General features: G+C 37.8%; 4 protein-coding genes across 5 annotated transcripts; 3 read left to right on the plus strand and 1 right to left on the minus strand.

Annotated features, from left to right (window-relative positions):
* Positions 1 to 862: 862 nt before the first annotated feature.
* LOC129317579 (uncharacterized) lies at positions 863 to 2,693 on the minus strand. The gene is made up of 5 exons (XM_054961895.1): positions 2,103 to 2,693; positions 1,786 to 1,970; positions 1,551 to 1,630; positions 1,284 to 1,433; positions 863 to 1,202 (listed from the first exon to the last, which is right to left on the minus strand). The coding sequence occupies exons 1-5, from the start codon at positions 2,597 to 2,599 to the stop codon at positions 1,041 to 1,043; spliced, it is 1,074 nt and encodes a 357-aa protein (XP_054817870.1). The 5' UTR covers positions 2,600 to 2,693; the 3' UTR covers positions 863 to 1,040.
* Positions 2,694 to 3,810: 1,117 nt separating this feature from the next.
* Positions 3,811 to 8,125, plus strand: LOC129318454 (omega-amidase, chloroplastic). 2 transcript variants are annotated; one of them, XM_054963217.1, is made up of 10 exons: positions 3,813 to 4,155; positions 4,251 to 4,367; positions 4,543 to 4,767; positions 5,228 to 5,321; positions 6,103 to 6,177; positions 6,708 to 6,786; positions 6,863 to 6,878; positions 7,233 to 7,313; positions 7,679 to 7,761; positions 7,865 to 8,125. In XM_054963217.1, exons 1-10 carry the CDS (start codon positions 3,880 to 3,882, stop codon positions 7,944 to 7,946), a joined length of 1,128 nt encoding a protein of 375 aa, XP_054819192.1. In that variant the 5' UTR covers positions 3,813 to 3,879; the 3' UTR covers positions 7,947 to 8,125. The 2 variants fall into 2 exon arrangements, with proteins under 2 accessions (XP_054819193.1, XP_054819192.1); XM_054963218.1 differs by lacking the exon at positions 7,865 to 8,125 and having other exon boundaries at positions 3,811 to 4,155; positions 7,635 to 7,761.
* A 244-nt stretch (positions 8,126 to 8,369) lies between these two features.
* On the plus strand, positions 8,370 to 10,200 carry LOC129318455 (uncharacterized). The gene is made up of 3 exons (XM_054963219.1): positions 8,370 to 8,975; positions 9,079 to 9,338; positions 9,433 to 10,200. The coding sequence occupies exons 1-3, from the start codon at positions 8,681 to 8,683 to the stop codon at positions 9,544 to 9,546; spliced, it is 669 nt and encodes a 222-aa protein (XP_054819194.1). The 5' UTR covers positions 8,370 to 8,680; the 3' UTR covers positions 9,547 to 10,200.
* Positions 10,201 to 10,920: 720 nt separating this feature from the next.
* LOC129317629 (pentatricopeptide repeat-containing protein At4g11690-like) lies at positions 10,921 to 14,658 on the plus strand. The gene is made up of 2 exons (XM_054961964.1): positions 10,921 to 13,157; positions 14,135 to 14,658. The coding sequence occupies exon 1, from the start codon at positions 11,192 to 11,194 to the stop codon at positions 12,860 to 12,862; it is 1,671 nt and encodes a 556-aa protein (XP_054817939.1). The 5' UTR covers positions 10,921 to 11,191; the 3' UTR covers positions 12,863 to 13,157; positions 14,135 to 14,658.
* The last annotated feature ends 2 nt before the right edge of the window (positions 14,659 to 14,660 follow it).

A 14,660-nucleotide genomic window follows, 5' to 3' on the forward strand; every position in this document is an offset into this window, starting at 1 on the left:
TCATCCCCAAGTCTGTACCACCATTAGAAGTCCAAGCCATGCAGAAATACCACAGAGAGAGAGGTTAAAAAAAAAAAAAAACCAGTGGGGTTGGTTTTTTGGTAAGCCGCAATTCCGCAAGTTAGTAGATATGGGTGTATATTAAATTAGATATGGAAAGCAAACAAAATCATTGACTGTGTTGCAAAGGAAAGATGCAGCAAATCCCCCGCCTAAGCCCATCAGCTTTGTTTTGGATTTGTTCCCATTATACTTGTCAGCATCACATGTCCTCCAGTATTTGGTCTTGTCTCTCTGCTCATTTACATCAATACATGGGGTCCCTTCACATCATACACACAACATCCATCCCACTACCCTCCCCTTTATTTTGTTCACTTGTTTACACAAAACCCTTCCATTTTGCTTTCTCATATGCCTCTTGAGTAATCAGCGATTATTGTATATCTAAGCTGCGTCTGGCTTCCAACAGACAGACATAGATATCTTATTTAAATAGGAGTCAAGTGTGCATTAATGTGTGGAGAAGTCTTCATTAACCGAGCCAGCAACTTGTTTGGCAAATTGGAACATATAATCGAGCACTGTTCTTACGGGTGTTAATTCTGCAATTAATGCGGCTTGTCTTCGCCATTGTTGCGAGGCAAAGTCAGAAGGGGCTGGGTGGGACCCAGTGGTGGGCCTCTGGGTAGGGTGCCATGTGCCCAACACCTGACATACTTCGATTAATCCTTCATACCAGTATGGGAATCCTACTCTAAGTTCTGGAGCTTCATTTTCTTCATTATTTTCAAGTGTACCCACGTGCTTGTAAGCGTCAACCCCTCCAGTGGCCCCTACCCACATAACTAGCTTAACGTCTCACGATAAGCCTACTTGGCTATCCATGCAAACATGTTGGGAAAGAGAATATGAATTTCATACCGTTACTGAAAGAAGCCTCCTCAACAACTCCAGTAATTTCCGAAGGGAAAAGCCTTCCTCCATGTATACATACATATGGAAGAAGAACAGTTATGTTTACAATCCATTTACAACTTTCATTCGAAATTCCATGAAGTTGGGGGGAATCCACCACAGCGCCGAAATATTTCCTGTTCTAGTCTCTCAATTTCTGCTTCGGTTTGTGACCTTGTTGACGCACCATCTTCTGATTCCAGAGCCCTTCTCAGTATTGATATTTGCCTCACCAAGCTTTTTACCTGCGCGCATCATCCTCATCAGAGCCTACATTAATCTTAACGAGTCAGAAAAAATAACATGAGATTGCAGGGGAACCGAACCTTTCTGTAAGGCCATTGCTGTAGTCCTTCTTTACGACATATTTTCTTCATAACAGTGGGACATAACTTCAATTTCTTGGCTGCTTTTTGAATAGGCAGACTAAAGAATCCTCTCATATCGCTCAATTTCATCCTCGCGATCCTCTCCCTCTGCATGGCATTCCCACATACATCAAATTAGAATACTCCAAACATTTTATATACTCTTCCGTTTGATTGAAAAAAAGAAAAAAAAAAATGTAACAAATAAGGCTTCTGATTAACAACCTGTTCCGCATGGCAAGTGTTTGAAGTCCTTGCTGTGCCATCCCCGGCCTCCTCCTCTTGTTCCATGCCAGATTTTGCTCCTAAACCGATATACGAAGCCATTCAAGCTCACGAAAACAAATAAACTAGTGGATACACTACCAGAGCAACATAGAAATGCTACAGTTGATTAATCAATCATGTATAGGTGGATTCAAGAAAACACAAGGCAGGGAGATGAGGATGAATCACGTGCCCGAAGTTTCAGGTTTATGGTCACTGAAGTCATCACGGGAGTCTTCAGCCCAATCCAATCCACAGCAGAGGGCTTCATAATAGGAAGAAAGTGGATCTTGCATCATGAAGTAGCCCATTGAACTTTGGATCAAGCAGTGTCGGACTAGGAAAGCCTTGATTTGGTACAAGCTTTTATCGGAAAAACTGGTCCAACGGAAAAACAAAACCGGAAATCTTTCAAAAACAATTATGAAGCCAACATGTATTCTCGAACTCGTCAACGCATATGCAAGCAAAACCAATAGTAATAGTAAGTAGTTAAAACTCTTGACTTACTCGAATATTTGAAATCGTTGATGGGCCGAAGAACGCACACCGGCATTCTGATAAAAAACCGCATGAGAGATGAGCCCGAGCGTGCCGTGAATTTGGAGTTTGGAAAAATGAATACAATCAGTATGAACTATTTCGCGAAGCACTTGACAGAGAGTGCAAGAAAATGGTATTGGTGAGCCCTGCCACGAAAATGCTACATCCAGATTCTGATGAGAAACCGGAAGATTGTGCTGGCGAATTTCTGAAGGACCCGCTTCAACGTTGTTATTGTCTGACGCTCCAACGGAAAAACTCGTATCATCTAAATATGAATCAATGTCGGCCAGTATGGCTGCTGCATCATCCACATCCAGTTCAGGCAACGGCGAGGAAAAGCAAGAAAACTGTGCGTGGTTGTGTGAATCAAGAAGCGTGGGATTATGGCCGCTGAAATTAAGAATCATGGTGGCATCTTCATCGTGTGGGTCGTATGGAACAATGGCAATGGGATCCCCCATGTCTTGAAATGCAGGAACAAGAGGCGGCGCTTGTAGGAAAGCGCCGCCACCGAAAGAAGAAGAGTTTGGGAAATTTTTGAGGATGCAAGGGTTGGTTTTTTATGTGATATTCCAAAGAGAGAAACGGTACGTCTGAGTGTCGGCTTTAAATAGGGAAGGAAGAGGCGCCAGAGGCAGTTGATGACCGTTGTACTAGGATTGTGAGACTTCCGATGACTAGTCATTTCGTTTCAGATGTACTCTTCTTCTTACAAACTGGCCAAGTTTTAATTTAATCTGTTATAAACTTCAATTAATGCTGTTAATTCATCTGAACCCAAAAACAAACAAACAAGCAAACACTATTAATTCAGGCGAAAGTCCTCAAAGTGTCTAGGATAAAAGCTGGACTGAATTCAAGGGAATCATTCTCCAACACGTGTAGTCTTTTGCTTATCACAATTCTCTCTCTTTTTTTTTGGGTCAAATACTTATCACAATTCTAAATGTGAAACAAATGTCATTTCTTTTTTATTGGTCCAGAAACAAAAGGAAAATCTCATGTCTAATTAAATAAAAAATCGTTAATTAATTATGATACAAAGTACTATAAGAATACGTTAAAAAATTAATTAATAGAATTAATGGCATTTCGATAATAAATTAATACTATCTCCATCTTAAATTATATGGCACTTTTGAAGGAGTTTTTCTGTCTTAAAATACAAGACACTTTGGATTGAATAATATTTCATTAAATGCACCAATTTTAATATTATACTTTCTCTCTCTATAATTAATTTTCTTCTTTTTTTCTTTTCAACATATTAAATAATAAATATTTTTAGAAGTTTATATTTTTATTTTAAAAAAATAAGTTTGTTAAGTGTATTTAATGAGGTTTATTGGTATGTATAATTTTATCTAAAAATATTTTATAATTTGAAAATGAGGGAGTAACATACAATAATGTATAATAATAACTCATAGGGGTAGGAATATAATAAAAAATATATATTTATTACATTTCATTTAAATAATTATAAAATGAACGTGTGTGTGTATATTTGCCAACAAAATGGATGTATATATAGAGACAAGAATATAATTTTTTAAAATATTTTTAAACATTAAATCATTAAGTTAAATTATTAATTATTAATCATTTAATTCTTTTTGAAACATGACGCAGTGACAACAAATATTGTGGTGGGCTTATCAGTCGTCATCGCTCGTCAGGGACGTCGGGAGCTCGGGTCTAAGATAGGGATTCTCCCCGTAGTTTCGGTTCGGGGTAGGAAATGAAAGCGTCAGCATTATCATCTCTGCTTGGCTCCAGGACCCTGAATCTCTTTCAGTCTTCCTCTTATCACCATTGTTCCTTTCATTCTTCTAAATCCGTCTTAACCCCTCTCTCTTCTTGCTTCTCTCCCGCTGCTCTCAATCACAGTCGGATCCATCTGATCCACAAGCTCGCGTTCCACACTTCATCTTCCCCTATAATGGCCTCTTCGTTTAACCCTGAAAGAGCACGCGCCCCACCTGCCACCCCCATGCCTACTCCTCCTCTTGCCAAGGCAAGTTCTCTTTTTCATATTTCAATTCAATTACTGGGTTTCGCGCTTCGAAGCCACTGTTGGTGACTGCCGGAATCCCTCTTCTGTGATTTCAGTTTAAGATTGGGCTTTGTCAACTATCAGTCACCCCCGATAAGGAGAGGAACATTGCTCATGCTCGGAAGGCCATTGAGGAGGCTGCAGAGAAGGGTGCCCAGCTTGTTCTCTTGCCTGTAAGCTCTCAGCATTTCTCACTCGATCATTTACTTACTCCGCATACTTCTCCTTTTACTAGTTTTCCTGTTGAATTGTATGTCCGTTGATAAAATGTGCGTTCTTTGAAACTTGCTTCTTCTGCATTAAGTATATGAAATTTGCATTCCAGTAAGTGTGGTTATAACTTCCCAGGAAATATGGAATAGCCCCTACTCAAATGATAGCTTTCCCCTCTACGCCGAGGATATTGGTGCTGGTGGCGATGCATCTCCTACAATTGCCATGCTCTCTGAAGTCTCTCGTCTCTTGAAGATCACGATAGTTGGAGGCTCCATACCAGAACGTTATGAAGGCCGATTATACAACACTTGTTGTGTCTTTGGCACCGATGGAAAGCTAAAAGCAAAACATCGCAAGGTCTAATTTGTGGCTTTATTTGAATGTCTCTTGTCTAAGTTTTATGCTAAATTGTCAAGATATGCATTCTTTATAAATTACATGTTTTGAACTCTAATCGGACAGATCATAGAAAGTTTTAGGTATGCTACTTAATTTTTCTTGGAAAACCAGTGTTAATTTCTGATCGAGTTGAAATCTGTATTTGTAGTATTAGTAAACCCACGGCATTGTTACAAATCATTCAATTTTGTAGGAGGGCAATGGTTTAGAAAATGTCTTTATACTTCATTTTTGGTTCTATCAAATGATTCAATTTCTGCATATTGACTTGTAGGAGGGCTAATGATGGTTCAAATTCCACATATCTTTCTAGGGATTAGATTTTGTCGTTGATTTGAAATTTTATGGTGTGTAATATGTTAATCAAGTGAAGAGTTTTCTTTCTTGTGTAATTTCTGATTTACTAGTGCCGCTACAGATACATCTTTTTGATATTGACATACCTGGGAAGATTACATTTATGGAATCAAAAACTCTCACGGCTGGGGAGACTCCAACCATTGTGGATACAGGTCTAACATATTCTTTTATTTCACATTTAAGCACAATAATAGTTTTCTAGTTTATGCTGATACTTATTCCATCATTTAGATGAGAAAGGAACACTCAGGTACAGAACTGATGCTAGTGTTGCTGGACAGTTGGAGATGAATGGGCAAAAGGGAATATAATTCTTTCGGTTTTAGTATTAGATCACTCGCTAGGAAGCTTTATTTCTTACACTTTCTGTAGACCATGTAGTATTATGTCTAATTTAGTGATCAGTGCCCTTAAGGGGTGAATTTGTTTAAAACAAGGCTTCACCATGAATTTTGGTGATTACGCTTCAGAATATACTTGTTTTTATGTAGTTCTGCCTTCTTTTTGTTTGTGACTGGTTGATAAGGGAAGAGAAGTGATATTTATGCATATATAGCCTAATTTGTCATGCATCTTTTGGGGGGGAAAATAGAATGACTGCATTTAAATACAATTCCTTATATCCTTTCTATGAAGTTCTTTCATAAAAGTATGATGTGTAATATCAATAATTCCATACACTTGTTATGTTATATCAGAGAACCTGGCAGTAAAGATACAAAAAATTGTTCACGAGTTTCTCCAAAAAAAAAAAATTGGAAAAAAGAAAGTTGCTTTCTAAAGGCTTCCCATTCAATCATATTTTGCATTTATAAGAGAGCACATCCTTACCTGACTGCCTTATGCCATGAGAGTGGTTCCCAAAATTAAATTTTCTCTGTGAATTTTTTCATGTTTATACCAAAAATTGTAATGAAGAGTTGATTCATGCAGAAGTTGGGCGAATTGGTATTGGCATTTGTTATGACATTCGATTTCAGGAATTGGCAATGATATATGCAGCAAGAGGTTGGTTTGCAATTTTCTTCCTTTTTATTTTAGTTCATTCATCTGGAAGCAATTAATCTTGTCCTCCTGGCCAACTTGAAATTTCCTAGGTCATACATTATCCTCTGTAGTTTGCTGTTTGTGTCAAGATAGCTGGAACAGAACTAATGTTAAAGTATAGCCCCTCCTTACCTCATTAGTTAGAATTTTGCTGTAGTACAGTTGAAGGTCTCTGACTCTATGGGTCAAGCTTAAGCTCTTCTTGAATGTATTTATGGTAGAAAATAAGTAGGTTGAAGGTTTGTGATGGTAAGGTGACTCGGCAACCATGGGATGGGTTCTGTGGATCAATTGGTGGTTGTTTTCGAGTTGTGAATAGTTTTGCCAAATCAGGATTTTGCATTTGCTGGTTTTTTGGGCAAATTCAAACAAAGAGCAAGCTATGATTAATTGTGCAGTTATGTTGATTTATTTCAAAATTTTCATTACTTTGATCGCATTAATTTTCTTGTAAGTTTTGGGATAAAGACAGATTTTACTTTTGACTTCAGGTGCTCACTTGCTCTGCTATCCTGGGGCATTCAATATGACAACTGGACCATTGCATTGGGAGTTATTGCAGAGGGCAAGGTAGTTATAATTATCATTAAGCTATGACTACTAGATTTGATCTGTGCTGATGTGTGTTTTTCCTTTTCATTTGCAGGGCTACAGATAACCAGGTAATGGCCCCTTATTATTTTTTATTTCTGTTGGATTTTGTGGAATGCACTTCTTGCAGTATTTTAAGTTCAGCATGTGATTTAGAGTATCTCTTTCCCTGGGATAGCGATGGATTGACAGATCTAAATACCATAGCTTAACTAAGGAATTTGGTGTTATAAGTTGTCAAAAGTTGTCATCCGTTTTCCAGTTAAAGTAGTGAGATTGATGCAATTGGAATTGGTTTATAGTCTAGGTTTAATCCATTCTAACCTCTTTATTTGTGGTCTGCCGCTCTTTAAGGTCCGAGACATAATGGATGTTCACCTTTTAGAAATTTTTTTTTTGACCTTTTGGAGATTCTCTATTGACAGTTATATGTGGCGACTTGTTCACCTGCTCGGGATACTGGTTCTGGTTATGTGGCTTGGGGCCACTCCACCCTTGTTGGACCAGTGAGTACTAATTGTATTTAGCTTTCCTTGGGTTTATATGATTCAAATAGACTATTTTCTGAGCTACTTGCTATCGAATCATCATTTTATTATATAAAACCAAAATCCTTCAACAATGTTATCATCGTACGATATTTGTATTGAATTACTTGATCCCTTGCAGGCACAGGGAGAATGCTAGTTCTTCAATAAAAATGAAATGCATGTATTAACTACGAACACCAAACACCTAAAATTTGCAGCTAATTTTTTTTTTAATTAATAATTATGGGTAGAGCTAATGAAGCCGGATTTTTTTTTTTTTTTGACAACCTAATGAAGCTGAGTTCTGAATAAGCACTTACTGAAAGATATCAATGTCTCAGTTCGGAGAAGTTTTGGCAACTACGGAGCATGAAGAGGCAATCATCATAGCTGAAATCGACTATTCATTGTTAGAACAGAGGAGGTGGTCTATCTACGCTCAACTTTTCCGCCTGTTTTTTCAATCCACAACTATATCTCTGCTTAACTGATCATTATTTGTCTGATTTTGTGATTTGATTAATCAGGACAAGTCTTCCATTGACAAAACAACGGCGTGGTGATCTTTACCAACTGGTTGATTTTCAGAGATTGAATTCCCAACGATAGGATCTCGGCATGACTGACTTCAGTTATGCTGCTTAAATATTTTGAGACTATTCATTTGCTTGGTCTTCGTGGCATGAATTTTTATATGATGTCTCTAATGTGCTGTACTATTTGAATGGAGTTGAAACCATGAATAAAACGAAGAACAAATAAATAAAGGATGGGAATTCTTTAGAGGAGATTGTGTTGTTTATATGAGCAACTGATTTAATTTTCAAGTATATATGCAAGGTTGCACAGATATTTTTGGTTGCTTTCGAGTGATTCCAATTGAAGTTCTTAAAAGGCTTACACATTAACAATTCATAACATCATCTAATATTGTGGAAAAAAAAAACTATATATTAATTTACCACATTGATGATAGCGATGAAGGTATAGCGCATGGCGTTAAGCATAAACAAGAGACAAGCCATGAAAAGGATGTGTTTCCGGCAAGCCGTCTAGGCTATAGCCCATGGCATTTATATAAAGCCAGGAAAAGAACATTCTTGTGGCATATACACGTTAATCACTATGATCTGTATGTAACGATACAGCACATTTTGTCCCCTTGAAATGCTTCTTTTGTCCTATAGCGTCTCTTCAAGAAATCCCTATTTTTCTTGAACCGAAGCTGATCCAGCTTCAAGGTCCAGTCCCGCATTATCTTCAAGGGGGACATGGAACTTGATCAGAGGCTCGTTGGTGTGAAGTAAGGGAAGAAAGAGGGGGCTGATGAGTGGAAGGAGAGCATGCCGTTACCCAGAGACATCATTGAGGGATTTGCAGAGGACGATTCTGAGGATTCCTTCGTGCCAGTGAAGGCCAAGTCCGAGTTTAGTTCCCATCTTGGCAAGATCATCCCTAAGGCGGAGTCCATATGGCTGAAAGTTAGAAGGGGTTATAGCACTCTGAAACTGCGGGCTCGTATCGTGCAAAATAAAAGTTCAATAATTCAAAAAAAGTACACTATCCAAGCTGCCTCAGATCCCAGGCATGTTGCAGAGTTAGACGACTTGACATTGGAGCAGTGCACTGAACTGCAGGGTACGGAGCCAGTCATCCGTTTATCGATAAAGTTTTCCTTAACTTCATAGAATCACATCAAAACCATTACAGACGAGTCTCTTGTGATATTTTGACTGTGCAGAAATGAGCAGAAAAGCGATGAATGTGGAGAACAGGTGGTTCCGCAAAAGTGGGATAAAGTATGACTGGAAGATGAAAGCAGGGATTCATCTGCCTGACGGAGGGTGTTCAGTAGTGAGCTGCATACTGTTCACGCCCTTAGAAGGGGAGCACTGCGTCCATACTACTACTGGTAGGTGTATGGCATGGTATTGTGCAGCAGTTTCCACAGGGGTTCCTCTTGTCTTTGTCAATATCCAGACAGAACAGATTGCCCATTCGGTAATTTACTCTTTCATCATAATCTGTAGGAAAATCCACAGTTTTGAACAGAAATAAGATAAATACTGAAACGACTCTGCCTCCTAAAAATCAGCCACCTTCAATTTTGCATGCAAATTGGAGAAGAGCAACGACTCTGGAAGGGAAACAAGAAGTGGGAGCAAACAACAAAACAACACAACCAAGAACCCGATTAAGCATGGTATAAGATTGTGGCATCTACCCGGAGTATCAGAAATATCAATAGAATTGATCCCTCTGTCCAGGGAAGTGCGTTTTGGAATGGAAATTAAACGGACAGAAGAGGTAATTGTAACTAAACTGGTCAGAATGGGTTGCATTGTTCCTAGTTTCATTCTGAGATCCTTGAGAGTGCAAGGGTTTGTGTGCATTTACTCGGTGATAGAAGGGTCAGCAGCGGAGTGAGCTGGGGTTAGAGAACTGTTTGAAGAAGCGATAGGTAAAGGGTTTCTTCTGGTGATCTCTCGATTGCATGTAAAGAGTGTGATGCCCTCCACAGTTTGCTCTGCGGATCTGATACACTGTTGCGATCACTCAGGAATAAAGGATACTCTCGGATCGGCCCTGGACGGAAACGATACCATTGAGATGCATATAATGGCATGGCCGAATCAAAGTCGTGTCAATTCTCTTCAGCCTCTTGCTTCCGCGGCTCTGCTGCCTCCCCCTGGGTTTTCCCCGCCCCTGCACTCTGATAGAAAGCGCCCTCCTTCGTCCCTCAAATATTTGCCTCAAATCTTGTTGACTTTCGACCTTTTTTTATTTTGGGCCAATTTTCCCCGATATATAAAATTTAAAATTGTGAGAAAACTTATGTGAATATTCAAGTCCAATTTCTAAAATAAAGAGGAGTTGTTTCATGTTAAATGGAGTGATATAATTTTTTATGAATTATATAAATTGATGATATATTGACATTAACGACTGCTATTAATAATATTGATCATTATTAATTAATTATTTGAATTAATCAATTAATGAGTTCTTATTTTGGTTAAAAAAACAAGGAATTAATTTATAGTTTAAGGTTGCGCATGTTGTGGGTCCGGCTATCAAACTAAATGATGCCTTTGTCATTCAAAAATTTAATAGAAAATATATGCCTATATGGATCATTATTAACTCGCACCTCTTACAAATAATGAAACGCTGCAGATATGATGTTTTGCAGTGTTCGATCACCAAGAGAAGTCAGCCATTTAACCACATGACCACACAAACTTTTAACCTAAATCATGTTAATGTTAATATAAGCCTCATTTGTTCGAACTTTAAAAGTGATTTAGATAATTTCAAGGTTTCATGAAAAATAATTGATTTCGGAAGTATTTTATAAAAAGCATAAACTATTTTGAGTCACAACTTACAATAACAAAAATAATAATTATCAATAAATTTCAAATTTCACTATATTTTGGGTGAATCTTTATTTATATAAATATTTTATTATTTAAAAATTTTATAATATCTCACATATTTATTTGTATGAGATTAATTTCAAAAGCAAAATTATGTCTATTTTTTCCCGTTAGACAAGAGGAAAGAAAAATCACCTCACGGACTTGGACACTAAAGGGAAGAGAACTAGGCCAGTGCTATTGCCATCACATCTTTCAAAATTCAACTCCCAGCAGCCGCACCGTGCTTGAAGTGATAGAGTGGTTTTGCGTTTTGCTCTGCCGTTAGAACACCCTGGTTTCGATGATTATGATTTGTGATTACGTCGTTAATCAGAAAAATTAGGGCATTTCTGTTATGGAGATGTGGATTTTGATGTGCTTATGATAAATGTGGGCGCAACAGAGCATTGATCATCTTGTATTTGAGAGGCAATGGCAGTAGCCAAGCCTTGGCGGGCGCCTCCAAACGCCTCTCTTGTAACCTCCATAACTTCACTCCTTCAAACCCTAAATCCCCAGAACTCTAACATCAGTTCGCTACCCCTTAACCAATTCTCTTCTTATCTCAATCCAGAGTTGGTTATCCAAGTAATTAAGAACCAGGACAACCCCTTCCACGCTCTCTTCTTCTTCAACTGGGCCTGCAACCCCCAACCCAACACTAATAACTACTGCCATACTCGCTCCTGTTACGTCGCCATCACTGACGTCTTACTTTCCCACTCCCTTTTCTCCACCGCCTTCTCCCTCCTTCACCACTCTCGCGAAGTCTCCGACTATATCATCGCCAGATTCATCAAAGCCTTCGGTGATCGTGGTGATATTAGGGGTGCCATTCATTGGTTCCACTACGTCAAATCGTTTGAAAGAGGCCGTTGTTTGTGCTCCTATAATTCGATTTTAGGTGTGTTGGTGAGAGCAAATCGAACGAATTTGGCCAAGGCTTTCTACGATCAGCTTGTGAAGGAAGGTGTGGTGGTGCCTGATGTTTATACTTATACCACGATGATTAGAGGCTTCTGTAAAATGGGTATGGTGGAGTGTGCCCAGAAGGTGTTCGATGAAATGAAGTGTGACCCGAACTCCGTCACTTACAACACAATGATCAATGCATTTTGTAAGAAAGGTGATATGGCGAGTGCCACAAGGATTCTTCATCAAATGATTGAAAGTAAGAAATGTGTACCAGATGTGGTAACTTACACGACTTTGATTGATGGTTACTCTAAGAAAGGAGAATCGCACGAGGCAATGAAGTATATGATGGAGATGGCGAAGCATGGTTGTGACCCTAATGTGTTGACCTACAATGCACTCATAGAGGGTCTTTGTCTAAGCGGAAAGGTAGATGAAGGGAAGAGGATGATGACTAGGATGCGGTTAAGTGGCTTAAGAGACGATATTGTCACACATACGAGCATATTGAAGGGATTTTGCATAGTGGGCAAGTCTGATGAAGCTTTCAAGCATATCAAGGAAATGGTTAGTCTTGGGATGAATCCAGATGTGAAGTCATATGGCATTATTGTTAACGAGTGTTGCAAAATTAGAAAACCAGAAGAAGCAATTTCACTTCTAAGGGAAATGAGGGCCAGGGGCATTAAGCCAAGTGTGTCGAGTTTCAATGCAGTATTCAGAGTTCTTGTGGGCATGGGGAGGCTGCAAGATGCCATTCTTCTTTTAAAGCAGATGCCAGAATTTGGCTGCTCGCCTAATTTCTTATCATACAGCGAAGTGGTATGTGGCCTTTGTAAAGTGAAGGGTAGGATGCTAGAAGTTGAAGAGCTGGTTAGGGACATGCTTCGGAATGGATATAAGCTGGATGCTACCATGTACAGCTGCTTACTTAGGGGGTACTGTGAGGACGGCAATGAGCAAATGGCACTGCAGACGGTTCATGACATGATTAGCGATAACTTTGTTGTTAGTTTAGATACCTTCTCTAAATTTGTCAGTGTGTTGTTCGCAAAGGGATATAACAAAGAGGTTGAGATGGTACATGAAGAGATGATCAGCAGATGCCCTGTACCTGAACCCGACGCAGAGGCATACAAAATGGCTTTACTTTCAACTGTGGATTCATACTTACGTTCGGCAGAGTAAGAAGGGGAAATTCATGTGGTTATGATTTAAAAAAGAAATCATAATTCCCACCGTAATTTAAACATACAGTATGCGGAAGAGGGCAAGGATGTTGAAGGCTTTTAATCAGGCCCAGGCTCCTTGTTGTTCATTGGACATTGGAGCAGGTCTCTGAACGTGTGCAGGGGTAATTTTCGCAAGCCATTAGAATCCGATTCTGGTCTGGGACTGTTAAACACGGAGATCAGTGTGTCGATGTTCAAACCGACCTTAATCTCTCCTACCCTTCCCGAGTGGTAGGTTTTGAAATGGATTGGTAAGTGAAAACTTGTAGTTGATTTTTTATTGAAAAAAATGATAATAAAATTTTTTAAATTATATAAATGATAATTTAGTTTTTCAACTTGTCATAATACTAATGAAATCTCCATAGACTTTTTTGTCAATAATTTTTTTTAAAAAGACTATTTTATCCTTACTAAAAATAAAAAGATTCAATCGTAACTTTTGTTTAAGAAATTACAATTTTTGTTCTGTAAATTGTAAGAGTTACAAGAAATTACAATTTATTAAATGTAATTTCTGTTATTGAAAAATAAGTCCCAATTATGACTTGTGTTTAAAAAATAATAACTTATATTTTGTGAATTGAAAGAATTAAACAAAAAATCATAATTTATCAAATATAATTTTTATGTTTAAAAAACAAGCTCTCAAAGTAACAAATTTTATTCATAACTTTTGTTTAAAGAATCACTACTTTTTTTTAAAGAATTGTAAAAATTGAACAATAAATTATAATTTATTAATAAGGATAAAATGATTTTTTTTAAAAAAAAAGTTATTGACAAAAAAGTTTATAGTGACTTCATTGATACTGTGGCATTTGGAGAAATCAAATTGTTATTTACATAATTTAAAAAAAAATTATTATCATTTTTTTTATTTTAGCTGGCTTCATTTCTTTTTTAATTGCATAAAAATAACATTAAAACTTTTTGGGTTAAAGAAAAAAAAAATACTTTAAATTTTTTTTAAAAAGTTCTGATTATCTTTACTTTTTAATAAACAATTTTATTTTAAAAATATTAGAAGCGGAGTAATGCTATCCTTTCTTAACTTTTGACCAGCACCGACTAATGTAATTTTTTTAGCCTCTAAAGATAATATGGTTGTCACTCCATGTGCCGATCATTCTTGTCATTTTCTGCTTTTCCATTATTTCTCCGGGCTACTATTTCTTTTGACTCTTCCTAAAAGCTTTTCTATCGGTTTCTTTGCACTTATAATTAGAAGCAAAATCCCAAAGCTGTACACATCACAGCTCTCTGAAACCGCTCTAGTGAGTTGGAATGATCAACAAGTTGAACAATAACCCAAGTCCGAGGGTAAAGTCAGGTTTCTAGTTCTTGGTTGGAACCACTAGCTCTAGCATCAAATTGCAATGTCGGGGATGTGTTGTGTGATGAGGTGGAATTTCAACACGCTGGTTGTCACTAGTTCCGCATTCATGCTAGTGAGCTTGCCCCTGAATCCGCGAAAAGTAGTGATGCTCAAATTCAAGGTCAAAGAAGCTGTGGATTTGGTGGGTTTAAGCATGAGAGAAAGGGTATCAAGCAAATGCATTTTAAGGGAAGGATGGGGATTGGCAAACCAACAGCAAGCTGTGGGTGGTGTGAGTTTGTTAAATTCACAGATGATGTGTTGAAAACAACAAGGGTGAGATTGATTATTGTTATGAAGTGTTCAAAACATTAGAGTTTTAAGCACTTTGTTATTTAAACATCAGAAAAAGGGTGGAATTGCTTTATTTTTATCA

Source organism: Prosopis cineraria, unplaced genomic scaffold (assembly GCF_029017545.1).
Source record: "Prosopis cineraria cultivar Desert tree isolate PC_DT_omini unplaced genomic scaffold, ASM2901754v1 PC8, whole genome shotgun sequence".
In the NCBI taxonomy this organism is placed as follows: Eukaryota; Viridiplantae; Streptophyta; class Magnoliopsida; order Fabales; family Fabaceae; genus Prosopis; species Prosopis cineraria.

Excerpts from the sequence above, each read along its gene's own strand:
- LOC129317579 (XM_054961895.1), bottom strand. The coding sequence starts at position 2,599 with ATGGGGGATCCCATTGCCATTGTTCCATACGACCCACACGATGAAGAT. Across the intron at positions 1,434-1,550 it reads ACACTTGCCATGCGGAACAG|AGGGAGAGGATCGCGAGGAT; the intron begins GTTGTTAATCAG and ends AATGCCATGCAG. Across the intron at positions 1,203-1,283 it reads AGCAATGGCCTTACAGAAAG|GTAAAAAGCTTGGTGAGGCA; the intron begins GTTCGGTTCCCC and ends TGATGCGCGCAG.
- LOC129317629 (XM_054961964.1), top strand. The coding sequence starts at position 11,192 with ATGGCAGTAGCCAAGCCTTGGCGGGCGCCTCCAAACGCCTCTCTTGTA.
- LOC129318454 (XM_054963217.1), top strand. The coding sequence starts at position 3,880 with ATGAAAGCGTCAGCATTATCATCTCTGCTTGGCTCCAGGACCCTGAAT. Across the intron at positions 4,156-4,250 it reads CTACTCCTCCTCTTGCCAAG|TTTAAGATTGGGCTTTGTCA; the intron begins GCAAGTTCTCTT and ends CTGTGATTTCAG. Across the intron at positions 7,314-7,678 it reads ACTCCACCCTTGTTGGACCA|TTCGGAGAAGTTTTGGCAAC; the intron begins GTGAGTACTAAT and ends TCAATGTCTCAG.
- LOC129318455 (XM_054963219.1), top strand. The coding sequence starts at position 8,681 with ATGCCGTTACCCAGAGACATCATTGAGGGATTTGCAGAGGACGATTCT. Across the intron at positions 8,976-9,078 it reads GCAGTGCACTGAACTGCAGG|AAATGAGCAGAAAAGCGATG; the intron begins GTACGGAGCCAG and ends TTGACTGTGCAG. Across the intron at positions 9,339-9,432 it reads CAGAACAGATTGCCCATTCG|CCACCTTCAATTTTGCATGC; the intron begins GTAATTTACTCT and ends CCTAAAAATCAG.